The sequence below is a fragment of the Camellia sinensis genome, chromosome 2 (assembly GCF_055761805.1).
Source record: "Camellia sinensis isolate YWXY chromosome 2, ASM5576180v1, whole genome shotgun sequence".
NCBI classification, from domain to species: domain Eukaryota; kingdom Viridiplantae; phylum Streptophyta; class Magnoliopsida; order Ericales; family Theaceae; genus Camellia; species Camellia sinensis.
Window position 1 is genome coordinate 54,999,284 of NC_138962.1, and position 20,054 is coordinate 55,019,337.

At 38.0% G+C, this 20,054-nt stretch overlaps 1 protein-coding gene and 1 non-coding gene across 3 annotated transcripts; both read left to right on the forward strand.

Annotated features, from left to right (window-relative positions):
- The first annotated feature begins 1,020 nt into the window (after positions 1 to 1,020).
- On the forward strand, positions 1,021 to 14,299 carry LOC114320678 (phospholipase D delta). 2 transcript variants are annotated; one of them, XM_028267744.2, is made up of 12 exons: positions 1,021 to 1,155; positions 2,575 to 2,695; positions 3,018 to 3,993; positions 4,228 to 4,344; positions 4,538 to 4,732; positions 5,853 to 6,122; positions 6,198 to 6,266; positions 6,653 to 6,800; positions 11,556 to 11,704; positions 11,882 to 12,052; positions 12,799 to 12,996; positions 13,641 to 14,299. In XM_028267744.2, the coding sequence occupies exons 3-12, from the start codon at positions 3,031 to 3,033 to the stop codon at positions 13,932 to 13,934; spliced, it is 2,574 nt and encodes an 857-aa protein (XP_028123545.2). In that variant the 5' UTR covers positions 1,021 to 1,155; positions 2,575 to 2,695; positions 3,018 to 3,030; the 3' UTR covers positions 13,935 to 14,299. The 2 variants fall into 2 exon arrangements, with proteins under 2 accessions (XP_028123545.2, XP_082770581.1); XM_082914455.1 differs by lacking the exon at positions 1,021 to 1,155 and having other exon boundaries at positions 2,563 to 2,695.
- A 5,072-nt stretch (positions 14,300 to 19,371) lies between these two features.
- Positions 19,372 to 19,445, forward strand: TRNAR-UCG (transfer RNA arginine (anticodon UCG)). Its single transcript has one exon. It is a non-coding gene; the product is annotated as a tRNA-Arg (tRNA).
- The last annotated feature ends 609 nt before the right edge of the window (positions 19,446 to 20,054 follow it).

Genomic DNA, 20,054 nt, shown 5'->3' on the forward strand with positions numbered 1-20,054 from the left:
TGGGAATATGTGTTTTTGGTTAAAATAGTTGAGAAATAAAAATAAAAATAAAAATTAAATCAATAAGTTACTAAAAAAAATTAAAAAATCAAACTTGTTAGCTGTAGGTTTTTCCTTCTTTGATTTAAAGTTGATAACTGTAACATAGAATTCAAAAAGTATCATTCTCTCAATTTTTAGATAATTAATTTTAAATATATATATATATATATAAGTTATTTATGTTTAATAAATTATAAATAAAAGTTACAGTAAATAGTTAGACATAATTTTTTAAAACAAAAAAATTGTAAGCATCTCTGATAAATTGCACAAGCAACTATAGAAAGTTACTTAAAAAAATAAAAAAGAGAAATATTTTAGTAATTCATAATTTTCAATACAATTAAAAAAAAAAAAAACGTTTCCAAACAAATTTACTTTTTCCCACCTTATAAAAAAAATTAAAAGGTCAAAAAATCATAAAAAAAAGGCTTACATCTTAACACTTTTAGATCTCATAAAAAATTATAGAAAACGAAAGCTAATTTCTAGATTGGCCGGTCAATAGATTTAAAAACAAATAAATAAAAGGTAAATTAAATTTACTTATTATGATATTTAAAGAAAATACGGTTAGCTTTTGGCATAATTAACTAATTTTCTTTTAATAAGGTTAAAGTCATTCATTCAAATTAATACAAAAAGTTTATGCTAGACAGACGTATAAATTTGTATTTTAATAGAAATGACACGATAATATAATTTTTTCATCAATACGATGAATTGTTAATAAAAAAAAATATAGATGTTATATAAATTAAAACCACAAAATTGCGTCAAAAATATAAGGCTAACTATATTTTTTCTAAATTCATAAGTGAGTGTAATTTATCCTAAATATAAAATTAAAAAATAAAATAAAATAACGGTGTCATTTTGCCACATCGCGTTCCAGTAGTTGGGAAATAACCATTTTTTTCGGTGTCGAATTCTGAAACAAACAGAAACAATGGATTCCGCCATGGATTTCCCGCCAATATCGGTTCGTTGCGGTTCTGTTCTTCTGTCTTCTCAAACACACCGAACACCTCTAGCTCTTCTTCTCTCCCCCACCTCCCTCTCTCTCTTCTTTTATGTTTCTGATCCTTCCGATCCGTCCCTTCTCTTCTTAAGGTAACACATCATATCACGCACACCCCTTCTCTCTCTCTCTCTCTCGCTTTCTGTTTCAATATTATTTCCATTAATGAGATTCAAAATCTGGGTTTTGTTTCTGTTGATAGATTTATTGATTTTGCATTGTTGTTGTGATATTGTGTTTTTTTGTGAATGTTGTGTATTGATTGAGATGGCTTGTGGGTCTGAATGATGTTTTCTCTTTCATATATACATTAATGCATGTGTTTGATAATCCCACTGGCTAAATTGGTTTGTGGGTTTTAATAATTTCCACGGCAAGAGCCACCAATGGGAAAAGATGAAAAAATGAAAAAAAATAAATAAAGAACGAAGAACCAGCAAGATTTCCCATTCCGGTAACCCTCAAAACATCAAAAAGGTTGTACGCGAAAAGGGTATAGGAAAATGTAAGAGAGCACACCACATGATCACACTAACAAAGAGATACAACTAATTATCATAAGAATTTGTGAGAAACTTCACAGAAGGAATGGATGTAATTCAGAAATCAAAGATGGGAAATGGAAGTGCCTGGATTACATAACCCCCTTGAGCTTTTAAAGGACCCAAAAATTGTTATTTGATTAAGCAATGCAAAAGAGAAGAAAGGATGAGAAGGAAAGACTACAGAATTTGCTGCCTCCATCAACTGAGAAAACCCATCTTATGCAACAAAACCCATGATCAAGAATCGATGTCTTCCTGATTTGATGCACTTCCTTGCAATGAGCACTGTACCAAAAATATGTCTACCTAGAAAAAAAGGCATTAGGAGAAGTTAGCGACGTGGCTTGGAAGTATTTTGACACATTTGAGTTTAATTTAATCTCCAGAGATCTTAAACAAGTTTAATTTATCAACTCCTATTCTCATTAGTATGGAGCATGATTCAAACTGTGTTATGCATGCAGCACAAAGTTAAATCACTTGATTGTTAGCTTAAACAGCCTTTTCTCTTCAATTTAAGCAATATCTATTGTGGCTCAGAGATGGCAAAGTTAGGCAAAATTCCGTATATGTGATGCATGTGAGTTGACAGGAAGCTTTACTTAATTTTGTGTTCTGACCACATGAATTGTTAGCAGTTTTTGTAACGGCAACAAATCTTTTTCTTTATTCTAAATTATAAATGGAAGAAGGCACTTCATTTGTGTACCACTATTTTGCTGATGTGGTTTAATGTAAATTTTAGTTTTTTTCTTTTTTCTTTTTCTTGTTCCTTTTCTTTCTTCTCTCAAAATGTTCATTTTGTTTGGTGGGTGTAAAGAGTTTGTCATGATTAAGAGTTTGCTTATATGCAAGATTATGTTCCTGTACATAATTGCCAATGTCTGATTGTGTATACATGTATATACATGATTCTCTATGTGCTTGGCTTTTGACCTGATTCCTTTACCCTTTTTGGCGTTTTAGTGAAGGACGATTATTGGATCAGTTCCATCAGAGATTGGGGCTTTGGAGGGCTGATTGGCCTAGAGGCCTTTAAGAGTCCATTTCTCATCTGACTTTGGCTGCTTGTGTATGGTGATAAAGAGTACATTCCTGTGTCTTTTGTATTAGACTTTTCATTTCAGTATGAAGTTCATCAAACTTCTAAAACAACACATTGGTTATTGTAGATGACTAAATGAATTTTTTAAATATGAGAAAAGTTGTTGTTCTTTTCAATTGCTATTGTGCTGAGGCAGTGTCTTCTAATAAAAAATTTGGCACAGTTTAGGTTTGAATTGAGAATGCGATTCCTGAAGTGGTTCAAATTGAACCCTTGAGATGTAAAGGACAATAGATGGATTTGGAATTATATTAATATGCCTATTTACAACTTGATAGTAGGTTTTATTTTGGTGTGCCCCTAGGTTTCAACTCCAAATGGCTGACGATTCTGTTGCTTCCGACAAGGCTCTGGAAAATGAGGGTGGTGATTCTGGGAAAGTAGTATTTTTGCATGGAGAATTGGATATATGTATTATAGAAGCAAAATCTCTTCCAAACATGGATTTAGCTTCAGAAAGAATGAGAAAATGTTTTACTATGTTTGGGCCTTGTGGATCTCCCTCTGAAGCAAAAAGTAAAAGTTCAGGCAGGCATTCAGGTCGGCATTCAATTATTACAAGTGACCCTTATGTGTCTGTTTGCCTGGGCGGTGCTACTGTAGCTCAAACTAGAGTAATCGCTAACTCTGAAAACCCTTTATGGGACGAGCATTTTCGTGTACCGGTTGCTCACCCCGTAAAAAAAGTTCAATTTGAGGTCAAGGATAATGATCTTCTCGGGGCTCAGCTTATTGGAGTGGTTGAGATATGTGCGGATAAAATCAGCTTGGGAAATACTATCAATGGTTGGTTCCCCATAGTTGGATCTTACGGGAATCCCTTGAAACCATTTCCTGAATTGCATTTTTCTGTTCAATTTTTTCCTTTTGGAGAGAACTCTTTACATAAGGATGGTGTTGGTGCTGGGCCAGATCATGTTGGAGTGCCAAATACATATTTTCCTCTCCGCAAAGGAGGCAGTGTGACTCTTTATCAGGACGCTCATGTGCCCGATGCAATGCTTCCTGAAATATTGCTCGATGGTGGAAAAGTTTTCCAGCAAAACAAATGCTGGGAGGATATTTGTCATGCCATATTGGAAGCTCACCACGTGATTTATATTGTTGGTTGGTCTGTATTTCACCGGGTAAAGCTTGTGAGGGAGCCAACGAGACCATTGCCTCCTGGAGGAGAGCTTTGCCTTGGAGATTTGTTAAAATACAAGTCACAAGAAGGGGTTCGTGTGGTTCTGCTTATTTGGGATGATAAAACTTCACATGACAAATTTCTTCTGAAAACGGTAATGGTCTACTTTCTAAAGACTTTTGATTCTATTATTTGTTGAAAGTTGATCTGACCATATCACAACATATAGGTTTTTTGAGTACTGAACCTTTTGCACAAAAAAAAAGAGTGTAATCTTATTATGTATGCATCGTCATATATGATTAGATTTGCATCATATCTGGTTAGAGACTTGGAATTCCTCTTACATTCATAAATGTGTTATATCTAATCATAGACTTGAAAGCAGGAAGGTTTCATGCAGACTCATGATGAAGAAACCAGAAAATTTTTCAGACACTCGAGTGTCCATTGTGTGCTTTGTCCTCGTTATGCCAGCAATAAGCTTAGTATTTTCAAGCAACAGGTTCGGAATACTTCTTTTCAAGTGACTGGTGGTAATGGAAGAACTACTTTATGGCTTCAAATTTTCACATTTATGAACTGTTATTTATTCAGTTATCCCATTCAAATTAGAAACTAGGCAACATGCCTATTTAGCGTGTGTTTATGAATATTAGCTGCTCATTCATTGATTTGCACCGACCATTTTCACCCAGGTAGTGGGAACCCTTTTTACACATCATCAGAAGTGTGTGATTCTTGACACTCAAGCTACTGGGAATAATCGGAAAATCACTGCTTTCATTGGTGGTTTGGATTTATGCGATGGCCGGTATGATACTCCTGAGCATAGGCTGTTTCGCGGAATTGACACTGTCTTTGCAGATGATTTCCACAATCCCACATTTTCAGTAAGTAGTAGTTGTACATATCTAAAACTATATGCCAAGGATGAATTTATTCATTGCATGGTCTGAGTTTTTGAGTGATTCTGGCATTTAATAAACTGCATAAATTGTAGTAATTGTTCCGTGCTTTTATATTAGCGCCAAAAACTTGTTTCACACTCTCAATATGACATCAATTTGTCAAAACAAATATTTTCTGGCACTGGCATTCAATATAAACTACAACTACCAAAATAATTTTCATATGTATATATATGCATTTGTTAGATTCCCAATTGTCTCAAAAACTTGAGTTGTTAGGAAATGAGCCTGACGATGTATATCAAGCTATTCAACAGCCTCCCTCACATGGCAATGCAAAAAATCCAAACATAGAAAGAAGGAAGATAGCAACAAATAGACTTGAACCGAAGATCTCTCCTAACCTGAGCTCTGATATCATGTTAAGTCCACCAATAATCCTAGAAGCTTAAGTTGTTAGGAAATGGATCCAACAATGTATATCAAGCTATCCAATAGTACTCTGTCGTCTCTTGTTTCTAATATATGGTGAGGTAAGCTGGACACAAGCGCTCCCCTGAACCCAAATTCTAGAGAAAATCCAATTTTTTACTAAAAAAAGTTAGTAGTAGTTTTCTGCTTGTCATTCACTTTGGGCTTAGTCAGCAATTTGCTTGTGTTTCTCACCAACTTTTGTTAAGGATATAAAAAATATTCACAAATCACAAATTCTTCCATGACGGAAAGTAATTATCATAGTACTATTTCTAGGAATATGTAGTATATTTTGATCCCTGCTTGATGTTTTTAATTACACAAGTTATGAGTTTAGGGTGATTGCTCAATTTTATTGTTGTTGAGATGGAGAATATATATGACTGTCATTCTACTTTTTGTGGTCTGTAATCAGGTTGCTGGACATTTAGAAGGTGATTTCTCTGTTTTATTGTGGGTCGTAGTGTTATTGCCTTTTGCTGCTAACACTAGTGACAAATTTTTCATTGGATATGTGCTGAGTTTTGCTTTTACGTATAATTAGATTAAAAAGATTTGCAGAATATTGCTTAAGATGTTGTACTCCAATAACTATCGTTTTCTCAAATATGTTCCTGGAAATATGTAGTCTCGTTCCCGCGGTCCAAGGGAACCATGGCATGATTTACACTGCAAGATTGAAGGTCCTGCGGCTTATGATATAATGATGAATTTTGAACAAAGATGGAGGAAAGCCTCAAAATGGCGTAATTTCAAACTCAAAAAGGTTGCATATTGGCATGATGATGCCTTGATAAAGCTGGACCGGATTTCATGGATACTCAGTCCCTCTAGTCCTGATGGTAACAATGCTGTACGTGTTACTGATGAAGAAGATCCTGAGAATTGGCATGTCCAGGTAGGGAATATATATTTTTCTCTTTTGATAAAATGATTATACACGGAGTATGTTAGGAGATATTCCTCTTGCCAGGTTTTTCGGTCAATTGATTCAGGATCTGTACATGGATTTCCGAAGGATGTTAAGGAAGCCGAGGCACAGGTTAGAACTTGCTTATGAAACCCTATAGAGTTCAGTTACTTAAGTAGTTTCATGCAGGCTTTTGCCAATAAAATTTGTGCCTCTAGGTGTACTATTATGTTGTGTTTGATTCACTGGAATGAAAGTGTAATAGAATGTTGAGATCATTCCTTAACCTCCTTATAGAATGACCATTCCCTTTTAATGGTGACTGATGATTCCATTTCAATGCATTTTCCATATTTTTTTAAGTGACCCAAATGTCAGAATAGATTTTCCAATGAAATGATCATTTCATTCCATCTCATTCCAGTGAACCAAACACTACCTTATGGGCAAGTGTGCCAAATTAAGATATATACCAGTTCTATGGTTCCTTTAATCTGTCTATCTGTCTTTTATTGCAGAACCTTGTATGCGGAAAGAATATGCAAATAGACAAGAGCATACACACTGCATATGTAAATGCAATCAGATCAGCACAGCACTTCATATACATAGAGAACCAGTATTTTCTTGGATCTTCATATTACTGGCCATCATACAAAAATGCAGGTAGGCAAAAACACTGAGCTTCCATTTTTTATTTTTTTTTTAAGTTTTGTTAATTATTGTTGATAAGTAATTGATGGCTACATCACTAGTAGCTCTCTTTGCCTATTTGTTACAAAAAAGTTGTCTTCGTAGTTAATTAATGTACAAGGTTAGAATTTTAAAATTTTCAAGATCTATGAAACACAATAAGTAATTGATGGCTACATCACTAGTAGCTCTCGTTGCCTATTTGTTACAAAAAGCTGTCTTCGTAGTTAATTAATGTACAAGGTTAGAATTTTAAAATTTTCAAGATCTATGAAAAAGGGTCTGAAATGGTTGGATGGCAGTGTAATAACCTCAACTATATCAATTTCATCGGCTGAAATTACTAACAGTTGTGGAATTAGAAAGAAAACCAGAGGACCCATATCCTTCCAATCAACCACATAGCCCCTGATTAGGAATGATAATAGCTTCTCTGAGAAGGAATGTTAAAAGCTTGGTTATTTAACAACAAAGAAAAGAGAAACAGTGCCACTAATTTCAATAATAGAATATAAAAAAAGGGCGTACCCAATGCATGAAACTCCTGCTTAAGCGGGGTCTGGAGAAGGGTTAATGTACGTAGTCTTACCCCCGCAAATAGAGAGGCTGTTTCTGCGACTCGAACTCATGACCAATGGATCACTAAGGGGTAGCTTTACTGCTATGCCATGCCCGCCCTTCAATTCCAATAATAGAATATAGTAAGAAAAATGGAGTTGGGGAACCAAATCCTCTATGCCCAAATTCCAACGAGGGAACAAACAGTTATTTCCCCTCAGTTCTTGATTTCTTATATTCTGTTGTTTATACTCATATAGAACTGTATACTGTTAAAATTCATGTATTATTGATTGATTTAATGCTATATTTATTACAATGATTCATGATTCCTATATATAGAAGAGGGTGAGTGTGTAGTAGGTAAGGAGTAGGTGAAGTGGAGGTGGTAGTGGTGTAGTGGGTTAGGTTTAGTGGAGTAGGTTTAAGTGGGTGAAGTAGGTGGAGAGTAGGTGGATTTTAACAGCCCCCCGCAAACTCAAGGGGGATAGGAACTAACCAACTTGAGTTTGGAGAGAGTAACAAAACAAGAAAATACATAAAAATAAAAGAGGATAAGAGACACTGTATGGTCGTGTCAGACCATTGGTGAAGACACTGGATGGTGGTGTCATAACGTTGTAGAGGACACTGTATGGGGGTGTCATAACCATGTAGAGGACACTGTATGGTGGTGTCATAACGGTGTAGAGGACACTGGATGGCGGTGTCAGATCGATGTAGAAGACAGTTTATGGGGTCATGTCGGACCGATGTAGAAGACAGTTGACGGGGTCATGTCGGACCGTTGTAACAGACACTGTTGTGATAGTTGTTGTGACAGTTTACGGAGTCTTGCTGGACCCTTGTAGAAACTAACCGGAATCAATGTCGGGACAGTTTACAGAGTCTTGTCGGACCCTTTGAAGGAGCGAACCGGAATCAATGTCGGGACAGTTTACTGAGTCTTGTCAGACCCTTGAAGGAGCTAACCGGAATCAATGTCGGGACAGTTTACAGAGTCTTGTCGGACCCCTGAAGGAGCTAACCGGAATCAGTGTCGGGACAGTTTACAGAGTCTTGTCAGACCCTTAAAAAGTCGCACCCTCAAAAGGTGTGCCCAATCTTTCAAAAGGCGTGCCATCAAAAGGCGTGCCCAATCCATAAAAAGGCGTGCCAGATATGATGGCGAGGCACGTGAGTGCCTTGGCTGGCGCGCCCGTTTGTCGTCTGGCGTCAAGTGGCGCGCGATACGCGTGGCTGCCTCGGCTATTTAACCAAGACGGAGGCTGAGGCTGAGGCAGAAGCTGAGACAGAAAAACTGAGAGAAACCTCTGAAAAATTCTTCCGTTGCTGAGAGAGAAACTCTGTAATACGCTGTAACACTCTGTTGCCCAGAAAATAGCTTCGTCTTCCCGTGGGCTGCTCACTCTCTTTCCCGACCTCCATGAGTCAACAAGAGAGATAACTGGTGCGGGGGCCAGTGAACCTCAACCAAGCGCCCCAGGGTTTGCTCCGTTGAACTTTCCTATGCGGTCTGTGGAGCAAAAAATGGCAGTGCAAACTGACATTGAAGCCAATCAGTATACATTGAAGTCATGTGTGGAAACCATGACTGCGGTCACAAACCTATCGCACCGGCTGCAGAGTAGGACAAATGAGGTGCAGCAGTTAAACGCCCAACTGGCTCTGCTCCAACGCATGTATAAGGCTGCGCGAGCAGAGATAAGTGTGCTAAAGGCGGAAAACAAGGAGCTGAAGCGGAAGGCCACCGTGATGTTCCGATTTGGAGGTCCGCCATATGCAGCAGTGGAGGAGCAGGGAGTAGTGATCGTGCCCAGTGGAGTGGGAAACACGGAGGCAACACCGTCAAGGGCCGCGCAGGACGGAGGCAAGAAGAAGAGACTAGCGGCAAAGTAGAGAAGAAAAATCCCACTGTGGGTGTGGTTGTTTTGTGCTGTTTTGTTTTGGTTTTTTTTTTTTTTTTTTTTTGGGTGTAAAATGGTGATCGGGGTGAGCCCCGACATGAATAAAAGGTGTTTGGGGTGCAGTCCGTCTTCTTCCTTTTTTTTTTTGTTTTGTTTTGTTTTTTTTTTTTTTTTTTTTTTTTGTAAAGAAATAATAATGAAAAAAGGTTTCGTGGCCCACGGTTTTGTAAAAACCTGCAATGGGTTTGTTTGTTTGTTTTGTTTTTTTTTTTGTTTTTTTTTTTGTAAAGAATAATAATAATAATAATATAGTAATGGAAAGCATGTGCGCTGGTAGTGTGTGGTGGTGTAAAATGGATGAAAAGAAAAAATAAAGAAATAAAAGGGGTTTGAAAAAAACGAGAGAGAGAGATAAAGAAATAAAGAAATAAAAGTAAAAGGGGTTTGAAAAAAACGAGAGAGAGAGATGTCTCTGTGTGTCTGGTTTGCTCAGATCAAAGGTTCCCCGGTTGTCTTTGTTTCACAAATTCCACTCGGGTGTTGATGAGCATTTTTAATCGAGGTTGAAGCCATTGAAATGGCGACTGTTCCAGGGCCTCTCCCAGAAGAAGCCATTGAAAGCCAAGTTGCTCCTTGTGTTTGGAGGTGTGGAAATGGCGACTGTTCCAGGGCCTCTGATATGGGAGATCGTGAAGAGGAACAACTCCTTTCGATGGAGGAAGAGTAGATCCGAACATTTCGGAGGATCCGGCTTGATAGGATGTGATGTGGGATCGGCCGATGGCGGAGATGTGGGAGCGAACGGCTTCGAGGAGGCGGAGGGCGCCGGTGGCGACGACGTCGGCGGTGTAATCGGGGATCTCGAAGGAGACAGCGATGTGGGACTGGGCGGCGAGGTTGTAGACCTCGTCGGGGAGGATGGTGTCGAGCCAGCGACGGAGAGAGGAGGCGTCGGAGAGGTCGGCGTAGTGGAGCTTCATGAGGGCCTTGTGGGAGTTGTGGGGGTCGATGTAGATGTGGTTGATTCGCTGGGTGTTGAAGTTCGACGACCTTCGGATCAGGCCGTGGATCTCGTACCCTTTCTTCAGCAGGAATTCGGTCAGGTACGACCCGTCTTGCCCCGTGATGCCTGTGATCAGGGCTATCTTGCGGGTTTCGCCGCCGTTGCTGCTTGATCCGGATCTCCGACTGTTGCTCTCGGACGCCATTGCCAGTGTTGATTATTTTTATTTATTTATTTATTTTTTTTTTGCTACTTTTGTCGGACTAGAATTGAATTGAACTGAACTGAACGGTATGTGTAGAGGTCCGGCGGGCGGCCAAGGCGAGGCTGCCGCCCGCCAGTGAAGCAGAATTACTAGCTTCTCAACCTTGCTCTGATACCATGTTAAAATTCATGTATTATTGATTGATTTAATGTTATATTTATTATAATGATTCATGATTCCTATATATAGAAGAGGGTGAGTGTGTAGTAGGTAAGGAGTAGGTGAAGTGGAGGTGGTAGTGGTGTAGTGGGTTAGGTTTAGTGGAGTAGGTTTAAGTGGGTGAAGTAGGTGGAGAGTAGGTGGATTTTAACATATACATACAAGTTTACTTACGTAATTTCATCCATATTAAATAAGTGTCTTGATCCTATATTGGCTAATAGCAGTAGGAGATTCAACCAACATTGCTGTTAGGAATTGCAGAACAACAGACACAAAAAGTAGAGAAGAACAATAAATAAGAATTGTAAATCACATGTACATACATGAACACAAGATTTCTGTGGCTAGGACCAAGTCCACCGTTGTCATGGTTTCACTATGATCAAAAAGAGTTACAAATGAGATACATAGATAGCCACCCCCCAACTACATTTACAAAGAATTAAGGCTACATGTCACAAGTACAGAAATACCAAAATACCTTTACTCTGTGGTCAAGTGGTTAGCGTCGAGTACTTATCAGGGTCCACACTACCTAATACCCAACAATTGCAGCACTTTCTTATATATCTTTTATATCACTTATATCATTTCCTCTTCTTCTTCTTTTTCTTTTTTTTTTTTTCCAATCCTTTTTGTGCATCCACACGTATTTGATTGATGCTTCACCTTCTCACTGAAGTGTGAAGATGCTAAATTTATTCCTGTTAGAACCTTTCATTCACTCAGATAGTGTTCAAGAATTTTATATGCATGCTTAATGTTCAAGAACTAGAGCTGCGATATGTTTTATGAGCCTGCCTTTGAGCCTTTAGTTGTATTGTTGGAAGCAGGTGCCGATAACCTGGTTCCTATGGAACTTGCGTTGAAAATTGCCAGCAAAATCAGCGCAAACGAACGTTTCTCTGTCTATATAGTAATTCCAATGTATCCAGAGGGTGTCCCCACTAGCTCTGCTACGCAAGAAATTCTTTTTTGGCAGGTTAGACTAATCTCTCATTTCTCTGTAGTTCATTAATATATATTTTTAATATTAAAATGAGTTCTGCAATCAGTGTGCTCTGCTCATTTTCCTAAATATAAATTCGTGTATTAAGTTTAGGACTTAACTACTGATTAAGCATGCCCTTAGGCTAATCATGAATTCAAATGATCACAGGGGCAGACAATGGCTATGATGTACAAAATCATTGCAGAGGCTCTTGAAAAGGAAGGTCTATCTGATAAGTATCACCCACAGGATTATTTGAACTTCTATTGCCTTGGAAAGCGTGAAGCTTCATCTCCGGAAAGTCCACAAACTAATCAGCCTCCTGAAAACAGCGCATTGGTATAGTATTTCTTATTCTAAGAAACTATAAGGCGACTCATGTAATAACATACAAAAAGCCAAGACACATAGTTGTTGTAAATTGTACATTCATGTTAGTCCAGATCTAATGCTTCAAATCACAAGTCGAGGGAAAAATAAATAAATAAACCCTCACATTCATGAACATGTTGAAGAAGGAATGATAAAAATTCCTTGAACCTGTGTGTGTGTGTGTGTGAGAGAGAGAGAGAATCTCAAAGTAACTTCCAAATTGTTTTAGTACTTGATCCTCATTTATAGATTTGTCTTTTCTTTTTTTTTTTCCCCTTTTGTCAGTATTTATTTTCTTGTTTTCATCTGAACTTTTCCACTATAATTTTCATGATTACGTCAAATTATATTGTGGGAATCTTCTCTTCTTTTTTTTTTGGGGGGGGGGGGGGGGGGGGGTTGGTATTTTGTATTTTGTACACCTTCATGGACTTCCTTGCATATCATGAGCTTCTCAGCAGCATACAAAACAAATGGTACATTAATAAATCTGAAATAGTGAGAGCGGGTGAGATATCTTCTTTTTTTTTCTTCTTCTTCTTCAGAACTTTCAATATTAAAATTCATTCTTTAAAACAGTTGTGTTCATTCTAACTTCTAACTGTCTTCCATTTGAAATATGTTTCCTATTCTTCCTTTTTGGGCCAGGTATTAGCTGGTGAATTAAATGTATTCCACGTAAAATATGTTTCCCACTTTTCCTTTTTGCACAGAGATTAGCTGAAAAGTACCGGAGATTTATGATCTATGTCCATGCCAAAGGGATGATAGTTGACGATGAGTATGTGATAATAGGATCTGCAAACATAAATCAGAGGTCTTTAGATGGTTCAAGGGATACAGAAATTGCTATGGGTGCTTATCAACCAAATTACACATGGGCAGGAAAGAAGAGGCATCCACGTGGACAGGTTTGAAACTAAAACTCATCTGAACAGTTATTACATTGCTAGAAACAAAACCAAGGGCCTCTAGCTTAGTTGGCTAGCTCTTTGGCCACTAAGTCTCTCCTAAGGGGAGGTCTTGGGTTCCACTCTTAGGAGTGAAACGGGAGGGCAAGATTTTCTTGCAAGGTGTATGGGTGTGATACTAATCTAGCAACTAACCACTAACTTTCGCTGATCAAAAAAAACAAAAAAACATTGCTAGAAACAAGAAAAAATTGTAAAGATACAACTATGATGGTTCATATAATGATTAGTTATGTCAAGACCTTGTTAGGAGTTCTTGGGTGGTGGTTGACAACCATAAATGAATAAGGGGCTCGTTGGGAAACCTTAATTCAGACGGCTTCAAAATTTTGTTCATTTCTCTGTGTGATGGATTGTTTTGTGCGTTTTTATTTCTTCCCACGAAGAATGAGTTTTCTATTTTTGGAGGGATTTGAACCTACCATCTGAGACCAAATGTTGGCCTAGTGGATGAGGTGCTCCCTTGTGTGATGGCCAAGTACCAGTCTCATTACTGTGTTATGCAGCTTCCCCTTCCCTATTATTACAGAGAGAGTGTGCACTCACTCATTATGCATTCATTGGAACAACATTGTTGGATGCAGGTGTACGGGTATCGGATGTCTCTTTGGGCTGAACACCTTGGCATCCTTGAAGATTCTTTCCACGAACCAGAAACTCTCAAATGCGTTAAACACGTCAATGAGATTGCCAAGAAAAACTGGAAGGCGTACGTGGAAGAGGAGAACACGGAAATGACAGGACATTTGATGCGATATCCAGTCCAGGTAAGTATACATGGAAAAATCAGTGCATTGCCGGGTTATGAATGCTTTCCTGATGTTGGAGGTAAGATTCTTGGAGCGCCCACCAATCTTCCCGATGCCCTAACAACCTAATGTTTTCATCGGAGAACACAGTTGGAGGGTAAAATTTAAATGAAGCACAAGTATGATCAAGTCATGTATATTGTGTCGAAATGGAACTGTCAAATTTTTTATTGGATATAGGAACTGAGAATAGGAGTGCTACCAAGAATGATCCAATTATGTATATTGTGTACATTTGATTTGTTGAATTTATGCTTTTTACACGGTTGATATGATCAACCATATGAAGTTGTCATGTCAGCAAATGCTTGAAAATGTTTAGATGTAAATTTCAGCGCGATAGCGTAACAAAAGATTCTGTAATCCCATTGTTTTGTGAATCCCCATGATTTGCAAATTGAACAATAACTCATGCAAGTGAAAATGTTTCTTCTTGTTCTTGTTTTTCATTTTTTGTCCTTTTTGTTTTGTTCATAGTGTGTTTTTATGAACCATCAGAATGAGTTACTGTAAGAATTTATGTATTATTGATTGATGTATGTTGTGATGTATTGTGTGTACATTATATAGGAGATGGAGATGTGAAGTGGAGGTGGAGTGGTGGAGTAGGTGAAGTGGAGTGTGTAGTGGAGTAGGTGAGGTGGAGTGTGTAGTGGAGTAGGTGAAGTGGAGGTGGAGTGGTGTAGTGGGTTAGGTTTAGTGGAGTAGGTTTAGGTGTACATTAACAGCCCCCCTCAAACTCAAGGAGGTTAGACACAAACCAACTTGAGTTTGAAGAGAGTAACAAAACAGGAAAGTAAACTGACAAATAAAATAAAACAGGATAGGAGACACGGTATGGTCGTGTCAAACCGATATAGCAGACAGTTTATGGGGTCATGTCGGACCGTTGTAGCAGACAGTTTACGGGGTCATGTCGGACCGTTGTAGCAGACAATGTTGTGACAGTTGTTGTGACAGTTTACGGAGTCTTGCTGGACCCTTGTAGAAACTAACCGGAATCAATGTCGGGACGGTTTACAGAGTCTTGTCGGATCCATGAAGGAGCTAACCGGAATCAATGTCGGGACAGTTTACAGAGTCTTGTCGGACCCATGAAGGAGCTAACAGGAATCAATGTCGGGACAGTTTACAGAGTCTTGTCGGACCCTTTAAAAAGTCGCACCCTCAAAAGGTGTGCCCAATCTTTCAAAAGGCGTGTCATCAAAAGGCGTGCCCAATCCATAAAAAGGCGTGCCATCAAAAGGCGTGCCTATCAAAAGGAGCGCCCATGTTGTCGGCGAGCGCCGAGAGGCGCATGATACGCGTGTCTGCCTCGGCTATTTAACCAAGGTTGAGGCAGAGGCTGTGCAAACCAGTCTGAAACCGCCGAAAATCCTTTGAAAAAACTCTTCCGTTTCTGAGAAAGAGATTCTGGAACACTCTGTTGCCATTCTATAACCAACCCTTCTCTGAAACACTCAGCAACCCATAACATGGCCTCGTCTTCCCGTTCAGCTACCCAGAATATGGCCTCTTCGTCCCGTGGTCTGCTCACTCTCTTTCCCGACCTCAACGAGTCAACAAGAGAGATAACTGGTGCGGTGGCCAGTGAACCTCAACCAAGCGCCTCTGGTTTTGCTCCGTTGAACTTTCCGATGCGGTCGGTGGAGCAAAAATTGGCGGTGCAAACTGATATTGAGGCCAATCAATATACTTTGAAGTCATGTGTGGAGACCATGACGGCGGTCACAAACCTGTTGCACCGGCTGCAGAGTAGGACAAATGAGGTGCAGCAGTTAAACGCCCAACTGGCTCTGCTCCAACGCATGTATAAGGATGCGCGAGCAGAGATAAGTGTGCTAAAGGCGGAAAATAAGGAGCTGAAGCGGAAGGCCACCGTGATGTTCCGATTTGGAGGTCCGCCATATGCTGTAGTGGAGGAGCAGGGTGGAGTGATCGTGCCCAGTGGAGTGGGAAACACGGAGGCAACACCGTAAAGGGCCGCTCAGGACGGAGGCAAGAAGAAGAGACCGGCGGCAGAGTAGAGAAGAAAAATCCCGCCTGTGGATGTGGTTGTTTGGGTTTGTTTTTTTTTTTTTTTTGTGTTGGTTTTTGTTTGTTTGTTTGTTTGTTTGTTTTTTTTTTTTTTTTTTTTTGGTGTAAAATTGTGATCAGGGCGAAGTCCCGATAGAAATAAAATGAGTGTATTGTGCAAATCCGAATGGCTTGAAGGTACAAGACTGAGCAGAAAAATTAGATGGAATGAATTTTTTTTTTTTTTTTAAATAAAAATAAAAAATTGAGGTTCAAAGAAAAGTTGGGCTGTGGAAAGAAGAAAAAGAAAAATTAGCACCCACGTGAGTTCCATCTAATTTTTATATATATAAGATAAAAAAAGGTTTGGACGGTGGAAAAATATTTTAAAATAGAAAAAGTTATATAATATAGTTATCTCTTTGAAACTCTATGCTGGTGTTGATCAAAACCGTGGGCCAAATTACCAATACCGCCAATCTTGTAGACATCCTGAAGTGGGAGACGAAAAGGCTTGTCTGATGGCCTCTTGGGCTCTGTAATCATGTCGAGGGCATCAAGAAGGGTTGGGCCCTTGTACCAGCCAAATGCACCAGGTATGGCACAAGTCCCACCAAGAACAGAGGGGAAAAGGGCATCAAGAACACGCTGCCCAGTAAGAAGAGGAGTATCGGCAGCAAGCTTTGACGCAACAGGCCTAGGAGTTCGCACAGGCCAAGTCTGAAGCATGGCTGGTATGGATGGCCAGAAGATAACGCCGTCGAGATTCCCATGGGTGTTGGAAGCGACCAGATCTACACTCATCTTTCGTGATTATATACAGGAAACGATTTCAATGAAGAAAAACAGTGATGGTTCTATCGATCAGTACCCAGAAAAATGGCATAGAAGAACACCTAATCACCAACCCTAGATTTTGGGTCAGTATGCGAACTGCAGAGAGAGAGAGCTCGTAATCGCAAGAACGCGAGCGAATGATTTGGTGTAACCAAGGAGAGAGAGCTTTCTTGCATCAAAGGCCCAATCAATTCCTTGAATACCCACAGAGGCACACGGTGGTGACTCGGTGCAGAGAGAGAGAGAGCTTCGGAGATGAGGCTGCAGGTGGTGTTGGTCGCCGGTGACAACGACGGCGCCTGGAGTGGCAGCCATGGGCTGTGAGCAAGCTGGGTGTTGCCCCCGAGAGAGAGAGGATCAGATTCTGATAGCGTAGATCTTATTTAGAGGAAAATTTGTATTTGTTGTTGCAGGATCGCCGGAGATGGCTTCAGCTTGCGTGAACAAGATTGGAATGTCGCCGGATAATTTTCTGGACCTTCCGCCTACTTATCCTTCGTACGGTTGGTTGAGTCCTCGAATCTCATTCAGTCGAGAGATTCCTGACGACGAAGCATCGAAGATCACCGGAGGAAAGCTGGAAAATAAGGACGTTGCTCCGGAATCGTCAGATCCGGAAGTTTCTGGGAAGGATTTTGGTGATTTCGAGTTCAGACTTGAAGATCCGGTTCAATATTGACAAGGACCTTGCAGTGATCAGCATCGAGGCCAACATCAGAAGAGGTAGGGTGGCCTTTATTGACAGATTCCGAGGTGAAGAGGAAACTATCCATATCTAGACTGTGTAAAAGCAGAGATTTGAAAACAGAGAGAGGTTTGAATTGGTTGAGACCCGGCGGGCGGTCAAGGCAAGGTTGCCGCCCGCCGGAAGGCGAAGAACACCAAGATCTTTAACCTATAACTCTGATACCATGTAAGAATTTATGTATTATTGATTGATGTATGTTGTGATGTATTGTGTGTACATTATATAGGAGATGGAGATGTGAAGTGGAGGTGGAGTGGTGGAGTAGGTGAAGTGGAGTGTGTAGTGGAGTAGGTGAAGTGGAGGTGGAGTGGTGTAGTGGGTTAGGTTTAGTGGAGTAGGTTTAGGTGTACATTAACAGTTACACCAATGTTACAAGGCTAGCTAGCTATATGGGCTGCTATTGCGAAAAAATAACAATAAGTTCGACTTTTTCCTCTCTAATGGCTGGTTTTGTTTTGTTTTGTTTTTGGTTTTTTATGACAAGCCTTTTGTCTCTATATCTCTAAAGATAGGATCACATATAGCCTTTTAATTTTTAATTCTGTAAGAAAATAGAAGAAATAACATTTGTACCATTAGAGAAACATTATCAAAATATGCACAATATTTTGTATGGAGATGACAAATTTAACAGGAAACAAAAACAAGAAAATAAAGCAACAAAGATGAAAACTAACTCAATTTTATGTATGATTTTCTGTAACTTTTGATAAATCTCTTGTTTTCTTACCTCATAAACTTAAAATAATAATAATAATAATAATAATAATAATAAATAAATAACATCAGTGTTGGGGACAAAGAATTTTTGGCACAAATTGTGCATTCTCAAATTTATTTTTTAAGAGATTTGGTCAAAATCTCCTTATAATAAAATTTTAATGTATTAAAGACAAGTACAAAAAGTTTTCTTTGAAAAGTTTAACACATACCACTATTATTAAAATTTTAAACTTTAAAATAATATAACTTTTGATGTAAATGTTGATTTTTAATAAAATTAGTAATTTTAGAATTCTCTCATCAAAATCTATCAAACAAGATTCATGTTAACTATGAAACTCTTAAAAATATATATATTATTATTACTGTCGAAATTCATGTAAACAGCAACATATTATTTTGTCTCACAGTAATATGGTACTCTGACTATATTATCCAAGAAAAAAAAAATATTTTACTTTATGCTTGTTTAATTATGTAAAAAATATATTTTACTTTATACTTGTTTAATTATGTGCATCCTCCTCAGGGATCTATGAAGTAAAATAAATTAGATTATCTTTTTTACTAAATAAGGATACAATAGAAGAGTTTTAACTAAATTTTTCTTATTTTTAAAATGGTACACAGTACACCGGAAGCTAAATTCCAATCACGCATTTCACTTTTTAATTTCTTTGCAGTTTTTGTGCTAAGATTTTCAAGTCTATGTGTATTTTATTCAAAGGTTAATTTGAAACGAGATATTCAACTTAGGCTACAATGTTTGATTATGTTTATGTTTTATTGGTGAAGTGGGGTTTGAATAAAAAATAAAAAAATATATTTTTTTCATAATTTTTAGGGCAAATTACATATACCCCTCGAGGTTTGGCTAAATTACAAATATCCTCCTGAGGTTTGAGAAATTACAAATTTCTCCCTGAATGCTATATTTACATAACAAATTATGAAGTAATTTGTTATGAAATTTAAACCTCAGGGGACAAATTGTTATGAAAATACAAACCTTAGGGGCGGGATGTAATTTCTGAAACCTCAGGGGTATTTGTAATTTAGCCAAACCTCAAGGGAGGTATATGTAATTTGTCCTAATTTTTTCAGGGAAAAAAGATATACATAGAAATAAGGTGTCAACGACATCGAGTTAAGTATTATATGGCGCAAAACAAGACTAATACGGACCGCATAGCGCAGTGGATTAGCGCGTCTGACTTCGGATCAGAAGGTCGTGGGTTCGACTCCCACTGTGGTCGATTTGTTTTTAATTGCCCCGCAATTATCTTATAATTACACTAACCTCCTCTAATTTTATTTTTTATTGCCCCATGCTTCAGATGTAATTACACTAATTTCTTAAACTTTAAAGCAATCGAAACTAATGTCAGTAGTGGATGAATAGTGAAATAAATGAAGATAAATATTATTCTTGTTGGAAAAATAAATAATAATTATATTCTATTTGACAGATAGTAATAATATACTGTCTATTTTCTTTGACAACTAGTAGTACGATACTAGTGTCATTAACAATTTAGAATATATTTTTGTAGAATTTTTTTAGAAATTAATTTTGAGTTTTAGAAATTATTTTCTGAGTTTTCATTACTTAAAATTCTATTTAAGTATTTTATTTGTTGAAGTGTTGCAGAAATTAATTTTCTATGTGGAATTAATTTGGTTAAATAAAATTTTATTTTATTTTATTTTCAAATTAATTGAAAAATAAAAGTTATTTTCTTATTTCTTTTATTTTTACAGAATTTAATTCTGTGAATTTGGATTAGTTTTCTGTGTGGAATTAATTTGGTTAAATATAAATTTTATTTTATTTTATTTCCAAATTAATTGAAAAATAAAAGTTA